Source organism: Engystomops pustulosus, chromosome 3 (genome assembly GCF_040894005.1).
Source record: "Engystomops pustulosus chromosome 3, aEngPut4.maternal, whole genome shotgun sequence".
Lineage (NCBI taxonomy): Eukaryota > Metazoa > Chordata > Amphibia > Anura > Leptodactylidae > Engystomops > Engystomops pustulosus.
Window position 1 is genome coordinate 155,546,473 of NC_092413.1, and position 24,695 is coordinate 155,571,167.

General features: G+C 39.7%; 1 protein-coding gene and 1 long non-coding RNA gene across 2 annotated transcripts in view; one reads left to right on the forward strand and one right to left on the reverse strand.

The window, feature by feature from the left end:
- The window catches only part of LOC140122160 (uncharacterized), a 40,804-nt gene that overhangs the window by 436 nt on the left and 15,673 nt on the right, over positions 1-24,695 (forward strand). The gene's annotated exons all lie outside the window — the stretch shown is intronic.
- On the reverse strand, positions 82-23,999 carry LOC140120775 (anosmin-1-like). Its single transcript, XM_072139719.1, has 12 exons — positions 23,961-23,999; positions 23,694-23,901; positions 21,616-21,800; positions 18,857-18,986; positions 13,697-13,902; positions 13,478-13,613; positions 13,236-13,382; positions 11,498-11,592; positions 8,988-9,156; positions 5,773-5,972; positions 4,856-4,982; positions 82-1,079 (listed from the first exon to the last, which is right to left on the reverse strand). Exons 1-11 carry the CDS (start codon positions 23,997-23,999, stop codon positions 4,857-4,859), a joined length of 1,641 nt encoding a protein of 546 aa, XP_071995820.1. The 3' UTR covers positions 82-1,079; position 4,856.

Sequence of the window (24,695 nt, forward strand, 5' to 3'; positions counted from 1 at the left end):
CCCCATTGGGGACAGGGACTGAATTTGCAAACTCTGTGCAGCACTGTGTAATCTGTGTGCACTATATAAATAAAGGAATTATTATTATTATTATGTGTACAAGCCCTTAGAAATACATGGAGCTGTGAGACAGGCACAAAAACCTCTGCATTATCCCCTGAGGAAACAATGATTGTGTGCATGAGGCCTTAAACCGATTATTTTACTGTCAAATTGATGATTTTTTAGGTATATGATACCAGTGCCCATGTCAAACTTCTAGCTTCTACATCCATCCATCCTTCATTCATTTGTTGTGTAGACGTAAATGAAATTTGAGTAGTAATAGATTGATGAAATGCTTCTTTTCCATAAATATGTTTTAATGAATTAAATGTACATTGTAATAAAAAATTAAGAAACAACTATATACAAACAATTATTCCAAGATAATTTAAAAATCTGTCTGTACACAAAAAACATAGGGGGATATTTGTCATAGCTGGTGCTCCCCGTGCATGGTCTATGGCCCTGACCACCTGCTGCGGTAAATACATCAAGGCTTAGACCATCAGGTCAGACCAGTCGTAGTTTTGCATAAAAACCTGCAAACATTCAGCTGTGAATGTTTACCGAATGCACAGGTGCTGAGCAGGAAGGCCACGTGTCGGCCCACTACTGAGGCTCACATGGCATGGAGGTAGCGTAGTCACAAGAATAATCACAATTTCTTGTAGTGCTCAAGAAATTGCAATTATTTCAGTGCTTCTACACCAGTTTGGCGTAGAAGCACTGAAATAATTGCAATTTCTTGTGACTACACCACCATAATGTCTATTTAAATTGATAAACACTACTTACTTACAGATGGATTTGCATTTAACTGAATGTACTAGATGGGTTTGTGTATAGGATTCAAACATACTACATTACAGTAATGCTGAAGGTAGTGGCTTTGTTAAGGTATATTATTACACTTTTTTTTTTAAAGAAAATTGCAGTCTTTCTACTTGTTTTCTTTGTGTCCACATGGTCTAAATTGTATTTTAAATCAATAGAAATACTATAGAATCGTTTTTTTTTCTTATGGAGCCATAAACCTGAAAAGAGATAAAAAATAACACTTTAAAAAATTGTTTACATTTTTCAACCTGTCATCAGCAATTGGCCTAATAAACCACTACCACTATATTATCAGGCAGTGTAAAACCTTCTAGTTTTTGTTTCTTTCATAATCCTGTGTTGGCATCAACCAGAAAATCAACTTTGAAGTGAGATGTAAATTTGTTGTATAAAGTGAAGGAGGAGGAGAGTTTAACACTAAAGTCAAAATGGGGAGCTCTGCGTGATTGACATCATTCATCGGACTTCAAGAGATCCTCTCTGCTCATCTGGTGCATCAATTACAGTGAAGGGGCTTTCTGAGGAAGAGAGAGCTTGACTTCAGAGTTAAAATCTCCTCCTCCTTGACTTTATACAACCAATTTACATCTTACTTCAAAGTAGATTTTATGGATGATGCCATGACACTGGGTCATGTTCAGCTGCTTGGCAACATACTGGTAGTGGTTTATTAGTTCAATTTCTGATGACAGGTTCCCTTTCAATGTACTCAGGATAACAAAATAACACATTCTCTAATTCACAGTCTTAACAAAAATACAGCATTTCACAGATATAATTCCAACCTGTCTATCAGTCCTGGTGTTTACAATTTTGGTTGTCCCTGGATCCGACCGCAAATCTTTTGACTATTCTTCTCACGAATAGCTTCTCTTGTCTGCACACTGCAGTGCTCTTTGCCTGTTGCCCCCCCCTTCCGGCATTACAAGATCAGCTCAGACAAAGGCACTTCATGCCAGCAAGCAGCAGTGTGCTGAAACTTACTCTACCAGCTACAGGCAAGATAAGGGTTTTTTTTTATCAAAGTAGTCGCATTGAGGTTTTTTGAGTTTTCACTGCTAAAAAGTCTCACAGAGCTATTTACACATCTTCATTAATCTGGTGTAAACAAATAACTGCTAGTGCAACGCCGTGCAATACAGTGCAAAACCAGATTCATTACACTTTTGCAAAAGGTCTCATAGTTACTTCAGTCCCCTACTGGGATCTTCTATGCATTTTGAGACTTTTTGGGAGTTTTTGAAATAAAAATACCAGACAGAAAATAGATCATATGAACGTTTATTAAAGGGCCAAAGCCACTTTAATTAATCTGATGTGCAGTGGAGCTCCAAAAATAGACATGTCTCCAGGAGCCTGCCTAATGATAAATAACCATCAAGGTCTTTATTCTAGGGAAGGGGGGCATAGCAGAGCTGACTGTGTGTGATCTGTCTCATCCAGGGGCGTTGCTAAGTCAAAAGATCCGGGGCCCGTGCCCCGGATGTTTTGGCCAGTGCCCCGGATCTCCTCTCTCTCTCTTCACGATCCAAGTCCTCTGAACATAGATCGTGATGAGACAGGCACAGTGTTCACTGCTTTCCCTGCAGGATGATGTCACAATCACATGACCTGCAGGGGGAAGCAGTGCACGGATCTGCAGGAGTGAGGTGAGAGGGAGAACATAGGAAGATCTATATGGGCACATAGCAGGGGGATATATATGGGGCACATTACAAGGGGATCTATATGGGCACATAGCAGGGGGATATATATGGGGCACATTACAGGGGGATCTGTATGGGGCACATTACAGAGGGATCTGTGTGGGGCACATTACAGGGGGATCTGTGTGGGGCACATTACAGGGGGATCTGTGTGAGGACATTACAGGGGGATCTGTGTGGGGCACATTACAGGGGGATCTGTGTGGGGCACATTACAGGGGGATGTGTGTGAGGACATTACAGGGGGATCTGTGTGGGGCACATTACAGGGGGATCTGTGTGGGGCACATTACAGGGGGATCTGTGTGAGGACATTACAGGGAGATCTGTATAGGGCACATTACAGGGGATCTGTGTGGGGCACATTACAGGGGGATCTGTATGGGGCACATTACAGGGGGATCGGTGGGGGGCACATTACAGGGGGATCTGTGTGGGGCACATTACAGGGGGATCTGTGTGGGGCACATTACAGGGGGATCTGTGTGGGGCACATTACAGGGGGATCTGTGTGAGGACATTACAGGGGGATCTGTGTGGGGCACATTACAGGGGGATCTGTGTGGGGCACATTACAGGGGGATGTGTGTGAGGACATTACAGGGGGATCTGTGTGGGGCACATTACAGGGGGATCTGTGTGGGGCACATTACAGGGGGATCTGTGTGAGGACATTACAGGGAGATCTGTATAGGGCACATTACAGGGGATCTGTGTGGGGCACATTACAGGGGGATCTGTATGGGGCACATTACAGGGGGATCGGTGGGGGGCACATTACAGGGGGACTGTGTGTGGGGCACATTATTGGGGGACATTACAGGGGGGGATGTGTGGGGCACATAACTGGGGGACATTACAGGAGGGGATGTGTGGGGCACATTATTGGGGGACATTACAGGGGGGGATGTGTGGGGCACATAACTGGGGGACATTACAGGAGGGGATGTATGGGGCACATTACTGAGGGAGATTACAAGGGGGCTTTGTGTGATATTACTGGATGGATGTGTGGGGACATTACTGGGGGCTGTGGGGACATTCCTTGGGGTGTGTTCACACGTGACAGTAGGAAGAGCCTAGGTTTGATCTCATATGAGTTTCCAGTGAAATGCATGGGATGGATAACGAGCGCCTGGTGTCTTGTATTTGTTTAAATGCAAACGGGTGAGCGCAACCTTAGGGTGATGTTACACGTGGCGTTTTAAACACGTTTTTGGCCCGTTTTTAAGTAATTGACTGAAAACGCATGACTAAGACCGGACTAACAGCGGGTTCAAACCGTCACGTGTGCCACCACCCTAATAGTGAAAGTGCGATACACATGCATTGGGGCCCGTGCCCCGGATCTTTTTCTACCCTAGCAACGCCCCTGGTCTCATCTCTGATCGGTCTCATCTCTCTTTTTCTATGTGTCAGATACTAGTACAATGTTCAGAAGCTAAATGAAAGTGTATATAAACCTGGAGCTAGGAGCTAAAATATCAATAGAACTGAGTAAAATTGTAAAGTTAAAATGATCCTTTTTGTGTAAACATCACTAGGGGATTAAAATGTAAAACCTTAAGGGGGAAACCCCTTTATGACTCTGTAAATGTTAGTTGGTTTAGTTGTGACTTTCTGTCACAAAGCCACACCCATTTCAGAGACCACACCCTTCATACTAGTTAGAAAAGTCCCTAAAATTGTGTAAAACCCTTAATAAATTTGGCTCAAGGCATTTCAATTTTTTTTACACAAATAACTCCAGAATTCTAGCGCAGCCAGCTTGATAAATGGAATTTTACTTATTACACAAACATAACTTCTATTTCAACATGTTCTTGAGGTAACTGCCTGAACTCATTTCTCCCTCGTCTGATTTTGCCAAATTTTTCCCAAATTTTGCAAGACCAAGATGCAAAGGATGTTTGCCTAATGATACCTGCTTGTATATCATAATTGGCACACAAAAGAAGTGATTATAGTGCTGTCAGAGTATTCTGTGGACAGCTTATTGGCCCAGTCACAACTTTAACTTCTCAGACCCCTATAGATATGCAACTGCCCACTGCCATTGATTAGCCATATATACACCAAAACTGGTTACTAGATGGTAGTAACATTGCTTACTATTACATTTACTATATGTTTGCCAGCTGGAATATTGTGTAAACCCTGTTGGTTGATATCAGATGTAATATATACTACCCTCCCATTAATAACGGCAACATAAACTAAACCCCACTAATACTAACAATGTATACCATCCCCTCTCTGTAACTCACCTCACAATCTCAATGCAGGAGTGCTGAAGATTTTCTCTATAGATGAACCATTAAGGCCCACTATTTGGACTAGAATATGGTAGAATGTGGAGGGCTTCAGGTCTTCAATAATTACTGAATTATGAGTCTGCAACAAACATAGTATAATAATTGTATTGTGTGCAGTGTAAGCACGGGTTTACATAGCTGTTCATCAGATTCACCCTTACCTATTACCATATCATGGAAACGGGGACAAAAGCTTAAAAATTAAATGGCATAATCCCATAATATCCTGAAATGTTTAGGTAAATCCGAGATGGTGGGAGATGTAAGCTGTTCATGAGTCCATGAAAAAGTGGTCAAAATACTCATCAATGTCGAATTTAATTGTGTATGAGGTGAATATTTCCATAAATAGGGCAATAATAGAGGCTCTGCTTTTTGCACTGGCCCACATTGTAGTGATCAGTGGAGGAACCAGCAAATATATTCATACAGACCCCCAAACATTTGTCATCTATCAAGTGCAGTAGACTGTAATAACTATGTTAGACTGATTCAGTCCTATTCTTCCCAACATATATCATAGATTATAAGTTATTGCAACCATGTGACCATGTTATTCCTCTGTAATGTCTTATTTTATTTGTATATGTAACATGATTTGTAAAGGGCTACGGAATATAATGCCGCTATATAAATAAAGACTTATTACATTATTAATTGCATTATTAATTACATTATTAGTTACATTATTAATGTAACCCTAGTTGGCCCATAAGCACCAATATAATATAGCTTTACTGATAAAGATGGAATACATTTTATCCAGTTGTCTAATGTGTTGAGAAAAGTTTACAGATGGAGAACGTACATACTAAAGCTTAAAAAAAATATTGTCATGCATTGGTAAAGTTATATCTCTTTATACTTACAGCTGGAAGTGAGAGAACATTGTAAAATGTATGGGTTTGTGACATCTCTGCACAGCTGAATAGAAAGCTTTCGATGGGCAAGAATTGATCATTTGGAATTTTCCAGTGAAATTTTCCTTTTATTTTCCCATTCGTACTCTGGAAGACTACTTTTAATTTTTCTGATGTGTGCCTCAAACTTCTAGACAGACGGTGGCGCTCTAGAGTTGCAGATAAATACACATTTTATGACTGAGCTAATACCATAGCTTTGTACCTAAGAACAGTAGATTTCCCTCATTTACCTACTTTATGTTTAATCAACTCAATTTGAGAAGAAAAAAAAGCTAGGAAAAAGCAAAACCTAACCAGAACAATTATCCGAATAAGGCACACATTCGATCAATCAAGTAACAGAGTAAAAGACACAGAAAGTTAAGTCAGTACATATGATGTTGGGACAAACCATTATGTATGGATCACAAAGACTTGTATGGAAACTTTAGATCTAAAGTGACAAATCAGAGTGTAGCTGCTGACTGAACCAGGGGCATAACTACAGTGGTAGCAGCCATGTCTGCTGCTATGGGACCCCCCCCCCCCCGCATCGCTACCTGCCACACTAAAGAATGGAGAATGTGCACCATTATACAGATATTATGCTGCACATTGCATAGAATAATATGTATGTAATATATAGTTGATGTATATATGCTGTATCTGCTGTGTACATGCTGTATGCATATATGGTGTATGGTGTGTGTATATACTGTATGTGTTAATATCTGCTGTACATTTGTATATGGCACTTTATGTGTGTGTATATGCTCTATATGTGTGCACATGAGTGTATAAGTGATTGTAACTTGTATTTGTGAGTATTCTAATATGTACAGTACATTCCAAAAGTTTGGACACACCTCATTCAAAGAGTTTTCAGCATTTTTATGACTATAAAAATTGTAGATTCACACTGAATACATCAAAACTATGAATTAACTTATGTGGAATTATATACTATAAAGTATGAAACAACTGAAAATATGTCTTACATTCTAGGTTCTTCAATGTAGCCATATTTTGCTTTAAAGGAAATCTACCACTTTAAAATGCCACTTGTAACCCACAAATACCTTGCACCAGCTCAGGGTGAGCTGATGCCGGAGCATATCTTCACTATTTGCAGAAACCGCTGTAGTCCGTTTAAAACTGTTTTATTCTTTATATTCCAACCCCCCTTCGGCGCTCCACCATATCGATGTGCGCTCCATGCGCATGACCGTACGAAGCCGGCCAGGATAAAAACTTGAAGTTGCGCAGGCGAGAGTGTGCCCGAGAGCTCGGTGACGTCACCGGCTCTCCGGGACCTCATAATAAGGCGCATGCACGGTCGCGCGCATGGTGCGCCGAGGACATATCGTGGAGCGCTGAAGGGGGGTTGGAATATAAAGAATAAAACAGTTTTAAAAGGACTACAGCGGTTTCTGTAAATAATGAAGATATGCTCCGGCATCAGCTCACCCTGAGCTGGTTCAAGGTATTTGTGGGTTATCAGTGGCATTTTAAAGTGGTAGGTTTCCTTTAATTACTGCTTCGCACACTCTTGGCATTCTCTTGATGAGCTTCAAGAGGTAGTCACCAGAAGAGGTTTTCACATCACAGGTGTGCCCTGTCATGTTTGATAAGTGGGATACAGACTCGATTTTTCAAATCTGACATGTCTCACGATAATTGGTTATAACTTCGGAATGCTTTAACATATCCTGGTGATTTTGAGAATGTTTTCTCGTGAAACATTGTACTTCATGTTAGTTATAAAATTTAAGTGATAAGTTTTGCGATTCGTTCTGAAAAAAAGTGAAAATTTGGCAAAAGTTTGTAAAAATTCTTCATTTTCCAAGTTTGAAATGTTCTGCTTTCCAGACAGGAAGTAAAACTACCCAAAAAGCTTGATAATTAACATTTACAGAATGTCCGCTTTATGTTGGGATGATATTTTATGCGTCCTCTCATTTTTCTACGATGTTATGAGGCGCAGAACTTTAGGTGCGATTTTTCTCATTTTCATGAAAATTGCCAAAACTCATATTTTGAGGGACAACTCAGCTTCCAAGTGACTTTGAAAGGCCTAAATAATAGTAAAACCACATAAATGACCCAACTATAGAAACTTCACCCCTCAACGTATGTAAAACAACTTCTATTAAGTCCATTAACCCTTTAAGTGTTTCACATGGGTTAAAACAATATGGACCTGCGATTTAGAAACTATGGAATTTTTTTGGAAAATACATTCATTTAGGCCAAAACTGACATTTTCAGAATAAATTAAATGATGAAACGCACTGCAACGTTTGATGCCCAATTCCTCCCCAGTGTACTGATACCCCATATGTGGTGGTAAACTTCTGTACGGGCGCACGGCCAAGTATAGAATGAATGGAGGCGCCATTCACAGCAGATTTGTATCATCATTGTACAACCTATGCATTTTAATTTTTTTGGTAATGTAAACATATGAGGGCTTATTATGTACGGGATGTACGGGGGGGTCTATAGCTTATTCATGAGATTTTATTAACTATTTCAAGGGGACACAAACAAAATCATCAATTAATATTTTATCTTTATTCTCTGGTTCACTACGATTGCGGTGATACCTCATTTATATAGTTTTTCTTATCTTTGCTCAATTTTCCTGAGCAAAACCAATATTGGAGAATATCGCATTGTTTTTACTATTGACAACTTTTTAGGGCCATAACTTCTGTATTTTTCTGTTGTCAGACCTCGTTGAGGGCTTATTTTGTGCGAAAAGAGTTGTTATTTTCAGTCGTATCATATTAGGGAACGTAACTTTTTTTGATCACTTTTTAGAACATTTTTTGTCGTTTTTACGTCGTTCACCGAGCGGGTTCAAGATTGATTTAGATTTATTGTACAGATTGATATGGACGCGGTGATACCAAATATGTACGTGTTTTTGTGTTTTATATACTTTATTTGCATTTCATGTGTAACTGGGGAGATTATGGGACTTTTATTTTATTTATCAGTCTACTTACCCCAATCAGCTCTACAACATGCTGCTTGCAAATTACACATTACTTTAAGTGTCTTTATGTGAAGTATTATATTTTAGATATAAATATTCTTTAATTCAATGATAATGATATGTCTCTTGATTTCCAGGTACTGTAACTATACTTTTAAATGGTACTTTGTCGGTCACTCACCCTGATTTGGACAACATGAATCTTTCAGGCCTTTAACTTTCATGTTGTTGCACTTGGGTGTTTTTACAAATGTCACGTCTTTAGCCAATGGTCCCTGAAGGGTGAACGGCCGCACTGTTACTTTATATGTGCATGCAAACTGGAGGCCAGTAATAATGTAGCTTGATCCCTAAAGTAAAATACAGAAGACCTTATTTAACACTTCAATATAGACAAGCTGGCAGCAAAACATGCTCTGCATATTGAAATTTTACTCAGGAATTAAAAGGCTATTAAGCTATCTCTGAAAACATCCTCTCTTGTTTTTTTTTTTTTAAAACTGGCATAACATTCTTTATGATATATCATGAGCAGGGCAGTTTCTAGGTAACTTACAATACAGAGCGAATCTCAAAAAAGCCCCCCTTCCCACCACCGTGATTAAAATGTATAAAATGGAGGGGGCGCAAAATAAATGATAGCAATTGTAGAATACCAATGCCCCTTAAATAAAAGATATTACATATGGTGCTTCCAGATTTATAGATTATAATGAATGCAGTTCCATCCCACTACATTGGTCTAGAACACGGTTGTCAAACACAAGGCCCCCGGGCTACCTTGTGTTATCTTGTCCAGCTCCCTGCCCTGTGCTGCGCTCGTCTGTATATATAGATATATACCGTGTCTAATTTCAGAAAGATCTATATGTACTGTGCCCTCTTACAGAGAATTATAGTTATATGCTGTGCCCCTTACCCATATCTATCCTTACAGTGCTTCATCTCAGAGATAAAGATATATACTGGGGCTCATTTACTAAGGGCCCCACAGACCGCACTTTCGTCAGACATCCTGGCGATTTACGTTTTGCGTTGCTGGGACAGGTATTTTGGCACACGTAATCAGATTTTGGTGTAATCACACCGGCTTTCATGCGTCACAAATCGTGGGGGGGGCGGGCCGTCGGACGATCCGATAGATTCAGACAAACCGTGGGATTTAACTAAAAAATTGTGTCTCAAGCCATGCACTTACATGCACTGGGAAGAAGAAGGTGAACTCCGGCGGACCTGAGCGGGGAAGCGACACATGCAGGATATCGGGCACACGATCTTCAAGAATCACAGCAGAGTTTATCCTCGTCGGACAGTCCGGATCGGGGATCGCTCAGGGACCGGGTAAGTAAATGTGCCCCACTGTGTTCCATTATAGAAATCTATATATACTCTACCCCCTTACAGATATATACTGTGCCCCAATATAGAGAGATATACACTGTGCACCAATACAGAGAGATATGTACTGTGCCCCAATATAGAGAGATATATACTTTTCTCCAATACAGACGGATATATACAGTACCCCAATATGGAGAGGTATATACTGTACCCCAATATACAGAGACTTATATATGGTGCCTCAACACAGAGACCTATATACTTCCTCCCACTACGATTGATCTCTCGGCTTCTGCTGATGATGCTGTCATCATACAGAGAGGGCGATACATGGGATCCCACACATGGAGCCCTGTGCAGCACAGTCATTATTCTTGGGTAATTTGGAGCAGGGGGAGGCTGGCTCCCCCCTATGTGATCACCTCCCTGGGCATTCACACATCCCGCCCAGTGGTAGAAACATCTTTAATAATGAGCTTTGTTTCAGAAGGATTTTTTAACTTTTGGATTTTTGGAAGATAGTTCCCTATTCATAATAATCAGGCAGAGGTTAGAGCAGGCAGCGCAGTCTCAGTACAATAATCAGGCAGAGGTTAGAGTAGGCAGCACAGTCTCAGTATAATAATCAGGTATATGTCAGAGCAGGCAGCACAGTCTCAGTATAATAATCAGGTATATGTCAGAGCAGGCAGCACAGTCTCAGTATAATAATCAGGCAGGGGTTAGAGCAGGCAGCAGAGTGTAAGTACTATAATCAGGTATATATCAGATCAGCAGTACAGTCTCAGTACAGTAATCAGGCAGAGGTAAGAGGAGACAGCACAGTCTCAGTATAATAATCAGGTATATGTCAGAGCAGGCAACACAGTCTCCGTATAATAATCAGGCAGAGATCAGAGCAGGCAGCACAGTCTCAGTACAATAATCGGGCAGAGGTCTGGACAGAGAGAGCGGTTTGTAGTTGGGTAACACAAGTGAAAATACAGACAGAAGTATGACATATACCTTTGCAATATACTAATCACCTTTTAGCTCTAAGGGATGAGCCTTGAATACCCCAGGGGGGTAGATATGGCCTGTGTGTATGCTGACCCAGAAAAAGCTTGATAGATTGTGGGCCCTTTGGAAGCATGTACCAGCTACGTATTACAGGAACTGTCAGAAATAAGATGCCAGTGTTTATAAACGGCTGCCTTTACAGTATTTATAGCTAAGTATCACTACTGGTATTACCATGTAGAGCAACCTGAGCCCCACCTGTAGCGATACTATTAATAACCACATACATGCATAAAAACAGAAGGCAGCACACATATTCTTATTGTGTAAACACAGACTGCATTCACTCACCTTTACAGCTGTTTCCCCCCCTAAAGAGGTGTTGTTATTGTGGCACACAACTGTTTTCCATTTTATTAAATAAGTATAGGGCTCCACATAATTATCTGTAGACAAGAGATAACAATTCTATATTATTATTCTATATTACTATTTTTGCTCATTATATTTCTCTTTCTCTATTTAGGTCATAGGTCACACACTTTCAACCAGTCTAATTACTGCAAGGTTCCTTTTGGATCAAATTGGTTGAGGACATCTATCCTTTTGTCCTGTTAGATCCATATGGTAGTAGATGATGAGCGTTTAATCAGTTGCTGGATACTTCGCCAGAAGTAAATTACTAATGGCAATATTTCCAGCAATTTTAGTCCTTGTTTGTGGCCTGTAAAAGCTCTTGCATGCATCAACTTCAATTAAATGGATCCGTCACAGTGAGCCTTTGAGATCGGATCCCACATCGAATGTTTCTGACAAAATCTCAAAGTTGTTGCAGGATGGTATCACTCTAGGCATATGATCCGTCTCCCGCTTGGGCGTACGGCGTGCGCAGCTCTCGCTGTCTCCTGATTGTGCACGCCCTCCACACCCACATACCCACATTAATTGAAGTTGATGCATGCAAGAGCTTTTACAGGCCACAAACAAGGACTAAAATTGCTGGAAATATTGCCATTAGTAATTTACTTCTGGCGAAGTATCCAGCGCCTGATTAAACGCTCATCATCTACTACCATTTGGATCTTCTTGCCGGGAACTGTTATCCACTTTGGAGACGGAACGTTCCCAGGAGCGAGGCAGCAGGAGCACGCCACCACTTGTATAACAATACACCCCAAGCTCATATTGGAGTTGTGCCCAGCAGCACAACTTCAGAAGGTTAGTAGTTCTATGACTATTATACCATTTTTTATCCACTACAATACTACTCTATAGGAGCGCCCCTTTTCTCCATTTATATCTCCACTTTTGTCCTGTTATGCTTTTTAAAACGGTTGACTTCAAAATAATAGAATAGAGTAGAATAGAATTTTTTTAATACATACATATACATAAGATAAAAAAAAAATACATGCGAACAGACAGGAATAGACAATAGACCTAACAGACAATAGACCTAAAAGAGGACCTGTCAGCTCAATAAAACAATCTAGACATAGATTTACTAGACATACTAAAGGGAGAATATCTCTAGACCACCGCCAGTTATCGCACTGCTAAATTTCGAGCTTTAGCAGAACATAACGAAAATCTGTAAAAAGGCGAGGTATGTAGCGGTCCAATCAACGGATCTAGCTTCCAGAGGTCCAGGGAGGTACTCCCCTTCTTCAGCTTCTTTCCCGGACCGCCACTCCCACACTAGATGCCAGCGGTGACTGCCAGGTTGATGCCACCTTCTCAGGCGGCCTCAGACCGCCCTCTCATGAATACGCTCGACCACTTAAAGCTAGGTCCATTGATCGGACCACTAGGTACCTCAGTGTTTCACAGCTTTTCGGTATGTCCGGTATTCTTCCTTTAGTATGTGCGGCTAGATTGTTTTATTGAGATGACAGGTCCACTTTAGTCATGTGGACTATTGATTTACGAAAAGTTGAGTTATGTGCTAAAGTTTAGGGGAACTTGAATGATGACCTAGGTGAAACTCATAAATGTTCTACTCTTCATTAATAATAACATCATGGCCAATTTCCTTAGGACATTCTGATTTTAACTGTTGTTGAATACAAAGTAGTATAGTATCTCTCACCTGCCATTTGCTTCCAGTATAACTGTATTTTCAGTTGATTATTGTCATTAAAACAAAATGCTTGTAAATAATTTTTGCGACTTTTGGATAATTTGCTTTGGTTGTTACTTAGATTCAATGCAGGATTCATGGTTGATGGATTTAAACCTGTTATAAAATATGTATTAATAAAATGGAACAACCTGTTCAATAGATCATTCCTAATAGTGAACACTCAGGTACAGAATCAGTTATGGTGTCACCTTGCTGTGCTGTACTAAAGATGAACTGTGTCTGCGGGCTTTTCATCTTCTTCTGCCCCCAATAGGATACAGCTTGTATTTTCAGAAGATACTCAGTGTCACCCAGCAGGCCTTGTAGTGTAAATTCTGTATTTGCCTAAATTGGAGAATAATGCAAGTGCATTTGATATTCAAGGAGAAGAAGTTGTAGGTAGGGTACTAAATAAGATCTTAACATACCCCATTTGTGGAAACCCAACTCTCCACGTTCCTCTCCTGTATTCCTTTTCCAGTATTCTTAATTTTCCAGCATATTCTGTAATGATGAATTTTTAGGTCATGTTCTGGTGGTACAGCCCAGGTAATGTTTACAGATACAGTGCCATCATGGGCAACAGTGAGGTTATGTCTTTTAAGACCAGCAGGAGCAGTTGGAGGCAATGGATCTAGTGAAGAGTGAAGATTAAAAAGTAATATGTAAAATAATATCATTCTATAGTATAAAAAGGCTAAATGACATGTGATCTTTACATACTAACGTCATATTGCACAGATTACACTTTATGTAATACTACATCACAATATTGATCTTTAAATATCTTTTAACAAAAAGTTGGAAACATATGATTTCAAAGTTCTTTCTAATTTCCACTTACATAGCAAAGTTAGCTATGGCAGAATTTATCAGTGTTGCGCCTGAGATATCTTTAATATCCAGATGTTAAAGGGGTATTCTCGTCTGGGCATTCACATTCTGTTTCATTTATCTGCCATATATAAACATTTCTTCAATTAGATGCTATTAAAGTAGCAACTAAAGTAGTTGTAGTAATGAACATTGAAGCCAGGTGGTCAGGCAGGACTCAAGAGCACATGTCTAGCCACCACTGACAGAGTGTGAGGCGGTCGTATCCGAGGAAGTCGCCGGCGGCATTTAAAAGACGGCGGCGTGAGGGTGCCGCCATCTTTATTCCGATCGTCGCTACCTGAGCGATCCGTTACCATGGTAGCCATGGCTTCTGCAGATTCGTTACAATGAGCCAGTGGCTCATTGTAATGAATGACATGCAAAAATGCCATGTATTGCAATAAAGAAGTATTGCAGTATATGGTAGGAATGATCTGAACATCTAGGGTTAATGTACCTTAGATGGTCTAAGAAATAGTGATAAAAAAGAAAAAAAAAGTTTAAAAAAATAAAATAAAATATAATATTAGAAATTCAAATCACCCCCCTTTCCCTAGAACTGATATAAAACATAATAAACAGTAAAAATCACAAACATATTAGGTATCGCCACGTACCAGAATGCCCAATATATCAAAATCTAAAATCGGTTACGGCCGGCGGTGACCTCCGAGACGGGAAATGGCGCCCAAATGTCCAAACTTTTACACCTTTTTACATCACATAAAAAATGGAATAAAAAGTGATCAAAATGTCACACAGACCTCAAAATGATAGCAATGAAAACGTCGGCTCATTTTGCAAAAAATGACATCTCACACAGCTCCGTACACCAAAGTATGAAAAAGTTATTAGCATCAAAAGATGGCAACATTTTTTTTTCTTTTTTGTACACATTCGTTTAATTTTTGAAAATGTATTAAAACACAATAAAACCTATATAAATTTGGTATCACCACGATCGTACCGAACCAAAGAATAAAGCGTTAAAGAGGTGTTATTTGGAGCGCACACTCAAAGTCGTAAAAACTGAGCCCACAAGAACGTGACATTTTTTTAAAAAAATTTTCACATTTGGATTTTTTTTCCAGCTTCGCAGCACCCGGCATGTTAAAATAAATAACATTAAAGGAAAGTAAAATGTGTTACACACAAAATAAGCCCTCACACAGCTCTGTACACGTAAAAATGAAAAAATTATGGATTTTTGAAGGTGGAGAGCAAGAAATGAGCGAAAAAACCCTGCGCCCTTAAGGGGTTAAAGAAAAAAAAATTAGCAAAACATCCACAGACTTAGCTGCCTAATATATCACCCTCTAAGATAAATCAAACAAGTCCAAAACCCAGACAAGAAAGACACACAAATGTCCTCACTAAAGATAAACGAACCCCATAGATTTTCAAGTTTATCACATTTTACATATTGACAATCTCATTAAAAACAGATACCCGTTATTAAAACATGAAAAGAATATTTTTAATAGCAATTATATAGCATAAAAGTAATAGCATTAAAGCTTGAAGAGTTTATAAAGGAAAACTATTTCTTTGGATACTTCATTATATTTCATTAAAATTATGTAAAGGATCTTATTAAATAAAACATGAAAATCTTTTATGAAAACCATGATAACAGAATTCTCTGGAAAGGTGGCTTGTCACTCTCCGTTATGGAGCATTCTGGTGAACAATGAGCATTGTCACAAGGTCTTGTGCCCCATTTCTTGCTCAGTTTCACAAGGGGAGCACAGCACTGTCAATGAAGGCTAAGTGGGAGATGCTAAATTGTGAAACAAGGCAAGAGACAGTACACTGGACCTATTGGTCAAGCCCATAAACTATATACAGAAAAATGACTTTGCTACCTTCAGGCTAAAGATTTTCTCAAGAAAGTCATAGTAATGATTTAGGCCACTTCATCTACAAGGCCATATATATATATATATATAGAAACTTTAATATAGCATCATTATATTTTATAGCGCTTTAGGGGACTTATACAAATATGTACTCTCTCTCTCTCTGTCTCTCTGTATATATATATATATATATATATATATATATATATATATATATACATATATATATATATATATATATAAATAACGAGTACAAACAGTCATACGGAACAATAGGTTTTCTTAGAAATTACCCTCTGTCTACATTGTCTTGATTGAATGAATATTTAAGACACCTACTAATAAGTTTGTGGCTACATGAACTGAGTAAAGTCAATAGAAAGCTCTACTTTTTAATCCATTTACTCCAGGCAAGGAAAAGGATTTACCTTCTTGTTGAAGTTGATTACTCATAGGCATAGTCTGTGTTCCTAATTTATGACAAGACCTGTGCCCCATTATGAATTTGGCATACATTGTGCCAGGGTTAGGGTGTATCAAGAGCAGCCTGAAAAATGCTAACCCCTCCTTCCCCCAGTAAGCCTGGTATATTCATAAGGCGAGCACTCCACTCGCGGAGGCAGGGCCAGATTATAAGGTGGGCATCTGGAGCATGTGCCCCACCACTTTGCTCCTACAGGGGGCCCCACCAATTGTTTATAATGTGGCCGGTTTTGGCGGTCGCAAGGCCCACTATATTGCCCACTACACGCGTGCCGATCCACCAGTAGTCAGGCCGGAAAATTTGACCTACCGGGAGAGAAGGAAGTTGATTGGCGCAGCAAGGGAGCAGGAGAAGGGAAGCAAAGTTTTATTATTTTACTGGGAACTGTATATAATTAATGCGGTGAGAGGCTGTATATAGTTAATGCTGGGGTATCTGTATTTAGTTAATGCTGGGGGAGCTGTATTTAGTTAATGCTGGGGGACTGTAGATACTTAATGCTGGGAGACTGTATATAGTTATTGCTGGATGCTGTATATAGTCATTACTGGGGGCTGTATATTGTGATTACTGGTGTCTTTATGTAGTTATTGCTCGGGGCTGTATATAATGATTGCTGTGGGCTGTATATAGTGATTACAGGGGGATGTATATAGAGATTACTAGGAGCTGTATATAGTTATTGCTGGGGGTTTTATATTGTGATTACTGGGGGCTGTATATTGTGATTACTAGGGGCTGTATATAGTTATTGCTGGGGGCTGTATATAATGATTGCTGTGGGCTGTATATAGTGATTACGGGCCTGTTTATAGTTATTGCTAGGAGGCTGTATATAGTTCTTGCTGGGGGGATGTATATAGTAATTACTGGGGGCTGAATATAGTTATTGCTGAGGGCTGTATGTAGTGATTACTGGTGGCTGTATATGGAGATTACTGGGGGATGTATATAGTTATTGCTGGGGGCTGTATATGGGGATTACTGGGGGATGTATATAGTTATTGCTGGGGGTTGTATATAGTGATTACTGGGGACTGTATATAGTGATTATTGGGGGCTGTATATAATGATTACTGGCGGCTGTATATTGTTATTGCTGGGGGACTGTATATAGTTATTGCTGGCGGGATGTATATAGTGATTACGGTGGGCTGTAAATAGTTATTACTGGCGATTGCTGTACCCTGTATGAACTACATTAAATGGGGGCCCCCGCCCGATTTTGTATCCAGGGGTCCCCACCAACCTTAAACCGCCCCTGAGCGGAGGACACATTTTCTTTGAATCAATATCCCTGACTGAACTATGTGCATTTTCTCATCGCTGCCTGTACCCAAATGGCACAATGTCTTTGTGCAGTTTGGCTCTTAGGCATACAGATCTGTAGGTGTAATAATATATTGAGTTTTATTTCAGTGCTTTACTTCAGTGCTCCTTGACTTTACACAACCAATTTAAAGTTAATTTCACGCCATGAATGAAACATGATCTGGATGGAGTTAAGCTGCTTCACAACAAATGGATAGTGGTTTATTAAGTCTATTTCTGCTGAAAAATTCCCTTTAAAATAAGGTAGCATGCATTGAATGTCTCGTTGGCAACATTTTCATTTTATTTGTTTCCATAAAATGTGATGTACAAGCATCATATTAACTGTATGATGAAAAGCTACAAGTCTTTTTAGAAATAAAAGTTTACATTGCAGGAATGCAAAACAAAAATAATTTTTCCCCTAATATTAATAACACACAATGAATACAATCATATGATCTGTGTTGAGGCAAGGCCACATGACCCCTGAATTTTGATTTTGCTGTAGCTCTAGGCTGTGCCCTGCCAGAAGTCAGACTGTCTTTTTCACAATGTGTTGAAAAAACAGTTTTAATTGGATCTGTGATCCCTAGGGAGCTGGCATCATTCTTCGGGCTATAGATTGAATTCTGCAGCATTTACAGATTAAAATAACCAGTGTGCACATAGCCCAAAGCTAATTGTCTGTGATGTGTATATATGCAGTAAAAATATGATTTTACAATTAAATATTCCTTACCTAAAATATCTATGCTTATACATGTATATAGTAACCAGTGTTTTGCAATCATAGTTATGGCGGAAACTCACATATCCTCAAACATTCTGAACGATATAAATTGTGATTGCCCTTTTTTCACCTCATGTGACATGTATGTTTTAAGTACTATGAGGAAATCATGTTACAAAATCCAAAGGTTAGTTTGTTCTCTTGTTGTGGAGCAAGTTATAGATTTACTTATACTGACTCGGGGTTCATTTGGGGCTTATAAGTTGAGCAAGAAAAATGGTATTGCTTTAAGTATATTTACAATGCACATACATCTAGGTCTTACCTCTGCTAGTGTAGACATGTTTACTTGGTATGGTGAAACCTTGGGTTCCATGCATATTAGCTGCAGCAACCCGAAACTGATACCATCTGCCTGGTCTTATATCTGTCATGATAAAATGATGAGCTGCTGTCTGATAAATACAGGAAATTGCATATATTAGAGATTCAAAAATATAAATGTTTGTATATTGGATGCATTTTAACTTTGTACACTATATTTTTTTTGCAAAGAGAAAGAAAAATCATGGAATTATGGAAATTATAGGATTTGTGAATTATAAGCAAATAATGAATTGAAACAAAATATTAAAAACAACATTACTTATTTAGGACTGAGTATAAGGATCCTTTAAATGATCACTGCCTAGTGTGCATAAAATGCTGTGAATTTTCGGTTTCATGCATAACATCATGTCTGACAAAGAGAACAAGCTGATTTTTAGTTTGATGAACTTGTAAAACGAATTTGAAGAAAAGCTACAGTATTTATTAAAACATAAAAACTTTTTATAAATTGGAGGGGTGCAGTTGTTATTGGTTCCATCAATTCTACTTACATAGGGAGTTAAAGACTTTTGTTACAAACTGAGTTATGTTCCACCAGATGTCACAATACAGGAATAACATACACTTTGACATCCTAAATTAGGAATAATAAAAAAACACAATTCTATAGTGAATGCATACTTAAAAGGGCCATTTCAACAAGTAATGTATATTGTTTCTAGAAAAGGTATACACATTTCCAATATACTTTCTGTATAAATTCCTCACAGTTTTATAGATCTCTGCTTGTTGTCATACTATAGAAAGCTTCTATGTTTACTTCCAGTGGATAGAAATCTGACCATGGTCACACAGGTGCAGGGCCAGTGGCTTAACTAGAAGCTCATGGGCCCCAGTGCAAAGTCTGTGCCAGGCCCCGACTATAATGTATGGTTTATAGTAATAGTCTTCCCTAAGGCTCTGGGCCCAGTTGCGATAGCAACCTCTGCACCCCCTATAGTTACGCCCCTTTGCAGGCCTCGTTATATCACACAGCTCTGATTACTGTCTATGATACTAATGAGCCGTGCACCTGTGTGACCATGGTCAGATTTCTGTTAACTGGGAGAAAACATAGAAGCCTTTTATACATGACTGGAAGCAGAGATCAAGAAAACCGTGAAGAATTGATACAGAAAGTATATTGAAAATGTGTATTATTTTTGTACAAACATTAACATTAATATGCCGAAGTGGGAATACCCCTTTAATGCATGTAGTGGTATAGCAAATGGGGCACATTTACTAAGGGTCCGAATCGCGCATATTCGTCGGGTTTCACAAAATTTTCCGATTTGCGCCGAATTGCCCCGGAATTTTGGCGCACACGATCGGATTGTGGGGCATCTGTGCCGGCTTTCATGCGACAGAAATCGGGGGGCTTAGCCGTTGGAAAACCCAACGGATTCGGAAAAAACACGGAATTTAAAAAAGAATTTGTGACGCAAGAATAGCACTCACATACACCGAGGCGGACATCGGGCGCACGACCTTAATGAATCCTGGCAGAACCCGAATCAGCGTTGGAGAACGCGCCGCTGGATCGCGACTGGACCGGGTAAGTAAATCTGCCCCAATATGTCTATACTAATTTTTATTGTATTAAGTATGCATTCACTGTAGAATTATGATTTTTCTTCTCTATTTCTGATCTAAGATATCATGGTGTATGTTATTAACTCAGTTTAGAACATTACACACTGAGTGTATTATTCCTGTACTGTGAAATAACTGTATGTATTATCTCCATACTGTGACATCGCTGTGTGTATTATCTATCCTGTGACTTGGAAATATGCCTTCCAGGATGGGAGAAGGAAAACATTGCATTATCATGCAGTCTACGCAATATCGAGCATAACTTTTTCAGAAAGCCTAATGACATGATGCTAGATGAGAAGAAAAACAACTATATCTATCCTATATCCATGAGGAACAAATATGTTTGCATTTCTTCAGTACAATGTAGGGAACTGGTTTCTTAGATTGGGAGGATTGTGACCAGAAGACTTTGCTATTAAAGGCATATATTGGAGGCATGTGGAGATGTACAGCCATTGATGCCCTGGGCAATTCTGGGAGATGCAGGGTGTCCTTTATAGGTAAAGTCTGCGTAAGGAGACCTCTTACCTGTTTACCTCATACTCTGACATCATTGCATGTATTATCCCTGTACTGTGACATCACTGTGTGTATTATTACTGTATCGTGACATCGGTGTTTATTATCCCTGTACTGTGACACCACTGTGTGTATTATCCCTGTACTGTGACACCACTGTGTGTATTATCTCTGTACTGTGACACCACTGTGTATATTATCCCTGTACTTTGACACCACTGTGTGTATTATCCCTGTACTGTGACACCACTGTGTGTATTATCCCTGTACTGTGACACCACTGTGTGTATTATCCCTGTACTGTGACACCACTGTGTGTATTATCCCTGTACTGTGACACCACTGTGTGTATTATGCCTGTTTTGTGACGTCACCGTGGATATTGACCTTGTACTTTGACATCACGTTGTGTATTAACCCTGTACTGTGACATCACTTTCCTTATTACCTATGTACTGTAACATCATAGTTTGGATTATCTAAGCCTTTTCCTATATGCTGCTGAAAGTGTCATGTTGTAGTGGAGGCCCCATTCTAGGTTTTGCTAGTGGCCGCATGGTTAATAGTGACACCACTGATGGATTGTATACTGACCACAGTTATTGTCTGCCAATGAGTGGACTGATCTTCACTAGGCTGAATGCCATAATTCCATCGTCTTTGCAGGATATACAAAACTGGCTCAGCAGATATGTTGAATCTAGATTTCCATGTTATTTTCATACTTCCGTTTGAGTACTCATTAACTATGAATTCTTTGTGGGGTTTTAAGGGAACACCTGTAAGATAGAGAACATACATGAGAATACTGTAACAGTTGAGATCACTACACCAAAAATCTCATGCTAATCAGTATGTGAGTGCTCATACCATGTAAATAATACTCAGACCTCTGACCTGTTTTCAGCTACCAACAGGAATATATATGCCAAAGTTTGAATTAGGGGTAAATAAAATTCTTTAAACTGTATAACATCACATCAGGTCCCTGGTTAAACAAAGGTGCAAAAGCACTCAAGTCAGCATTGTGCTCCTTAGCAGAGCCATGGCAAGGCTTTCTTTCTTTTGGGGTGAAGGTACAGTTCACCACCTTCTGCATCTTAAAGGGATTTTTCCCATGAAAGAAAATTTTAACATTTCAATCCCATAGTGATCTTAACACAATAAAGATCATTTTAACCCCTTACTTTACAATTTTACTCAGTGTTATTGCCGTTTTAGCACCTATCACTCCCTAGGCTTCTTGGTTTACTATTCCAGGGTGTGGACAGGGACTCTCTAAACAGACACATTATGACCCATCTAGTTTTGTGGGGACAATGTGGTTACATTATCAGGGTACATGTAAATATACACTTTCATCTGGCTTCTGTACTAACACACTGATAAATAGAGATGAGACAGATCAGAGATGAGATGCATGAGATTACACAGAGGCTGAAAGACAGAGGCTGCATACTTTTACACTGTTACACTGTGAGCTCTGCTACATCTCACAGTTATGTGCCTGCCTCCCCCTTCCCCCGGACTTCACTTATTTCCGTGTAGTTTGTAGTTTCTCTCTGCCCACAATGTCCTGGCAGGAAGTGATCAGTGAGTGTCTCTGAGCTACATGCAGGGGACGTGGCTACAAGCACAGAGCAGAGAGAGACAGAAATCTCATTTGCAGGCTGTCACACAGAAATCCAAGATGGCGGCCCAACTCAGTCAGAAGTTACGTGTCTAGGGGCAACTGAACTGTACACTGTACACCAGGACTGACAGGTTGGACTTTTATCTGTGAAATGCTGCATTTTTTGTTAATAACAGTGAATTAGAGAGTGCGTTATTTTGTTATCCTGAGTACATATAAGAAACTTGTCTTCGTGGGAATACCCCTTTAATGCATAAAAATGTCTTGTTGACGCCTGCCTTCCACATCCACAGCCATCACCCGGGCACATGCCCTAGTATCTCTGCCCGTGTACTTCACATCTGCTCAGGTTACCTCAGAGAGTCTTGCATGCAGTGCATTGATTCATCTAACTTCCATAGACTTTATATAACTCTGTACAGCACATAGTCCATTTCTAAACAATAGCCAAGCATAAATGAGGGGACATATATTATTTTATGTGACATATTTTTTATGACACATCAGTGAAATATTAGAAGTTGTGAACCACAATTTCTTCTCCCTGGCTCCGAATGACTCATGGAGGGGGCGGGGCCAGCTGGGAGCGGAGCATTACTCCTGCAGCAAACATCATGTGAGGAGGTAGCAGAGGCTGATCCCGCCTCCATCTTTGGCAGCTCTTCAGCTCTTATCAACGGGACCAGGAGGAGACGGGACAAACCAGGGGAGAGGGGGGAACTGTGACATTCTCCCAGCCTCCCGTGACGATGGGACAGAGCCCAAAAATCAGGTCTGTCCCGTTGATTCCAGGACGGTTGGGAGGTATGAATTTAAGACCCCACTTTTTGCTAAAACATAGGCACTGCCAGGTAACTTCAGTACCCCACTAGTAGATACTGACGCTGCTGATCTCTCCTCAGAGACATGAACGGAGGTAACCGTGCCTTTACAAGGTCAAGTAGAGCTATACTAAAATATGTGGCCACACTGCAGAACCTGTCAGAAAAAACTATATTTTCCTGTGTTATGTGAAGTATAAGAAAAAAGTTGAATATACCTTTAAACGTATTGACTGGAAGCTGGCAGGTGAAGCCACATCCATTGGCACAACACTTTTTGGAGCCTGGGCAGTCTATATCCCCACTACAGCTCAGTACACAAGCAGCTGCAAACCCTGATGCCCTATGTGCAGGAAGACAGTCGCCCTGCTTCTTCACTCGCAGAGATCTCAGAAACCCACAGCTGGCTATGCACTCGTGCCGGTTCTGTGGAAAGCAGTAAAACATAATTCTGGTCAGGGATTCATTTATTCATTTATAATTACATACATCTCCTTGGATTTATTCTCAAGACCATTGGCCATATTCTAGTTTATTATCCAGTTATACATTTCTTTGGCATATTGCTTCTTATATAAATGTTTACAAGCAATAATCCATTCATTTTGGCACTCAGTGTAAACTAGTCTTATTATTTATGATTATGGTAACATTTCATTGCTTAATTAGGGGCAATTTCACACGAGCCTCTGCAGGACTGTGCATGGACTGGACATGTTTAGAGGGGACTCTGCATCTTAGTGCATGGAGTTCTGTCTTCCCCAGCTACATCGTACTGTAAACAAGGACTGCTTCCTTGTAGCTGCACATTTTACACAGTAGTAGCCGCACACTTTACACAGGACTGCTATCCAGGAGCTGAGGGGCCCAGACCCAGTGGACCCAGCAGAAAAATTCTCATTGGGTTACATTGCCACTCTGCCCTGGTGATAGACTGGAGTAGATTGTGGATTTTCTTGCAACCTTTTAACAAAAAGTTGCAATTTCACTATAAAAATTCTTAACACCTCAAATGCCAAATGTATCAAAGACTACGAAACATATGACAGGCAGAAAAGCAGGAAAATAAAAAGGCAGGCGTTTAATCCCCTAATAATAAGACATGTGCCCCAGTTTATGGAAATTCCAATCATTGGTGATGGATCAGCATTCGTTATGGTTAAAAGTGCTTGTAAAAATTTTGGGTTTTTATGTAAATGAGGTATATGAAAACATGATAC

Excerpts from the sequence above, each read along its gene's own strand:
- LOC140120775 (XM_072139719.1), bottom strand. The coding sequence starts at position 23,999 with ATGGCCAATGGTCTTGAGAATAAATCCAAGGAGATGTAT. Across the intron at positions 21,801-23,693 it reads TCCAGTCAATACGTTTAAAG|GTGTTCCCTTAAAACCCCAC; the intron begins GTATATTCAACT and ends TCTATCTTACAG. Across the intron at positions 4,983-5,772 it reads ATGTTCTCTCACTTCCAGCT|ACTCATAATTCAGTAATTAT; the intron begins GTAAGTATAAAG and ends TGTTTGTTGCAG.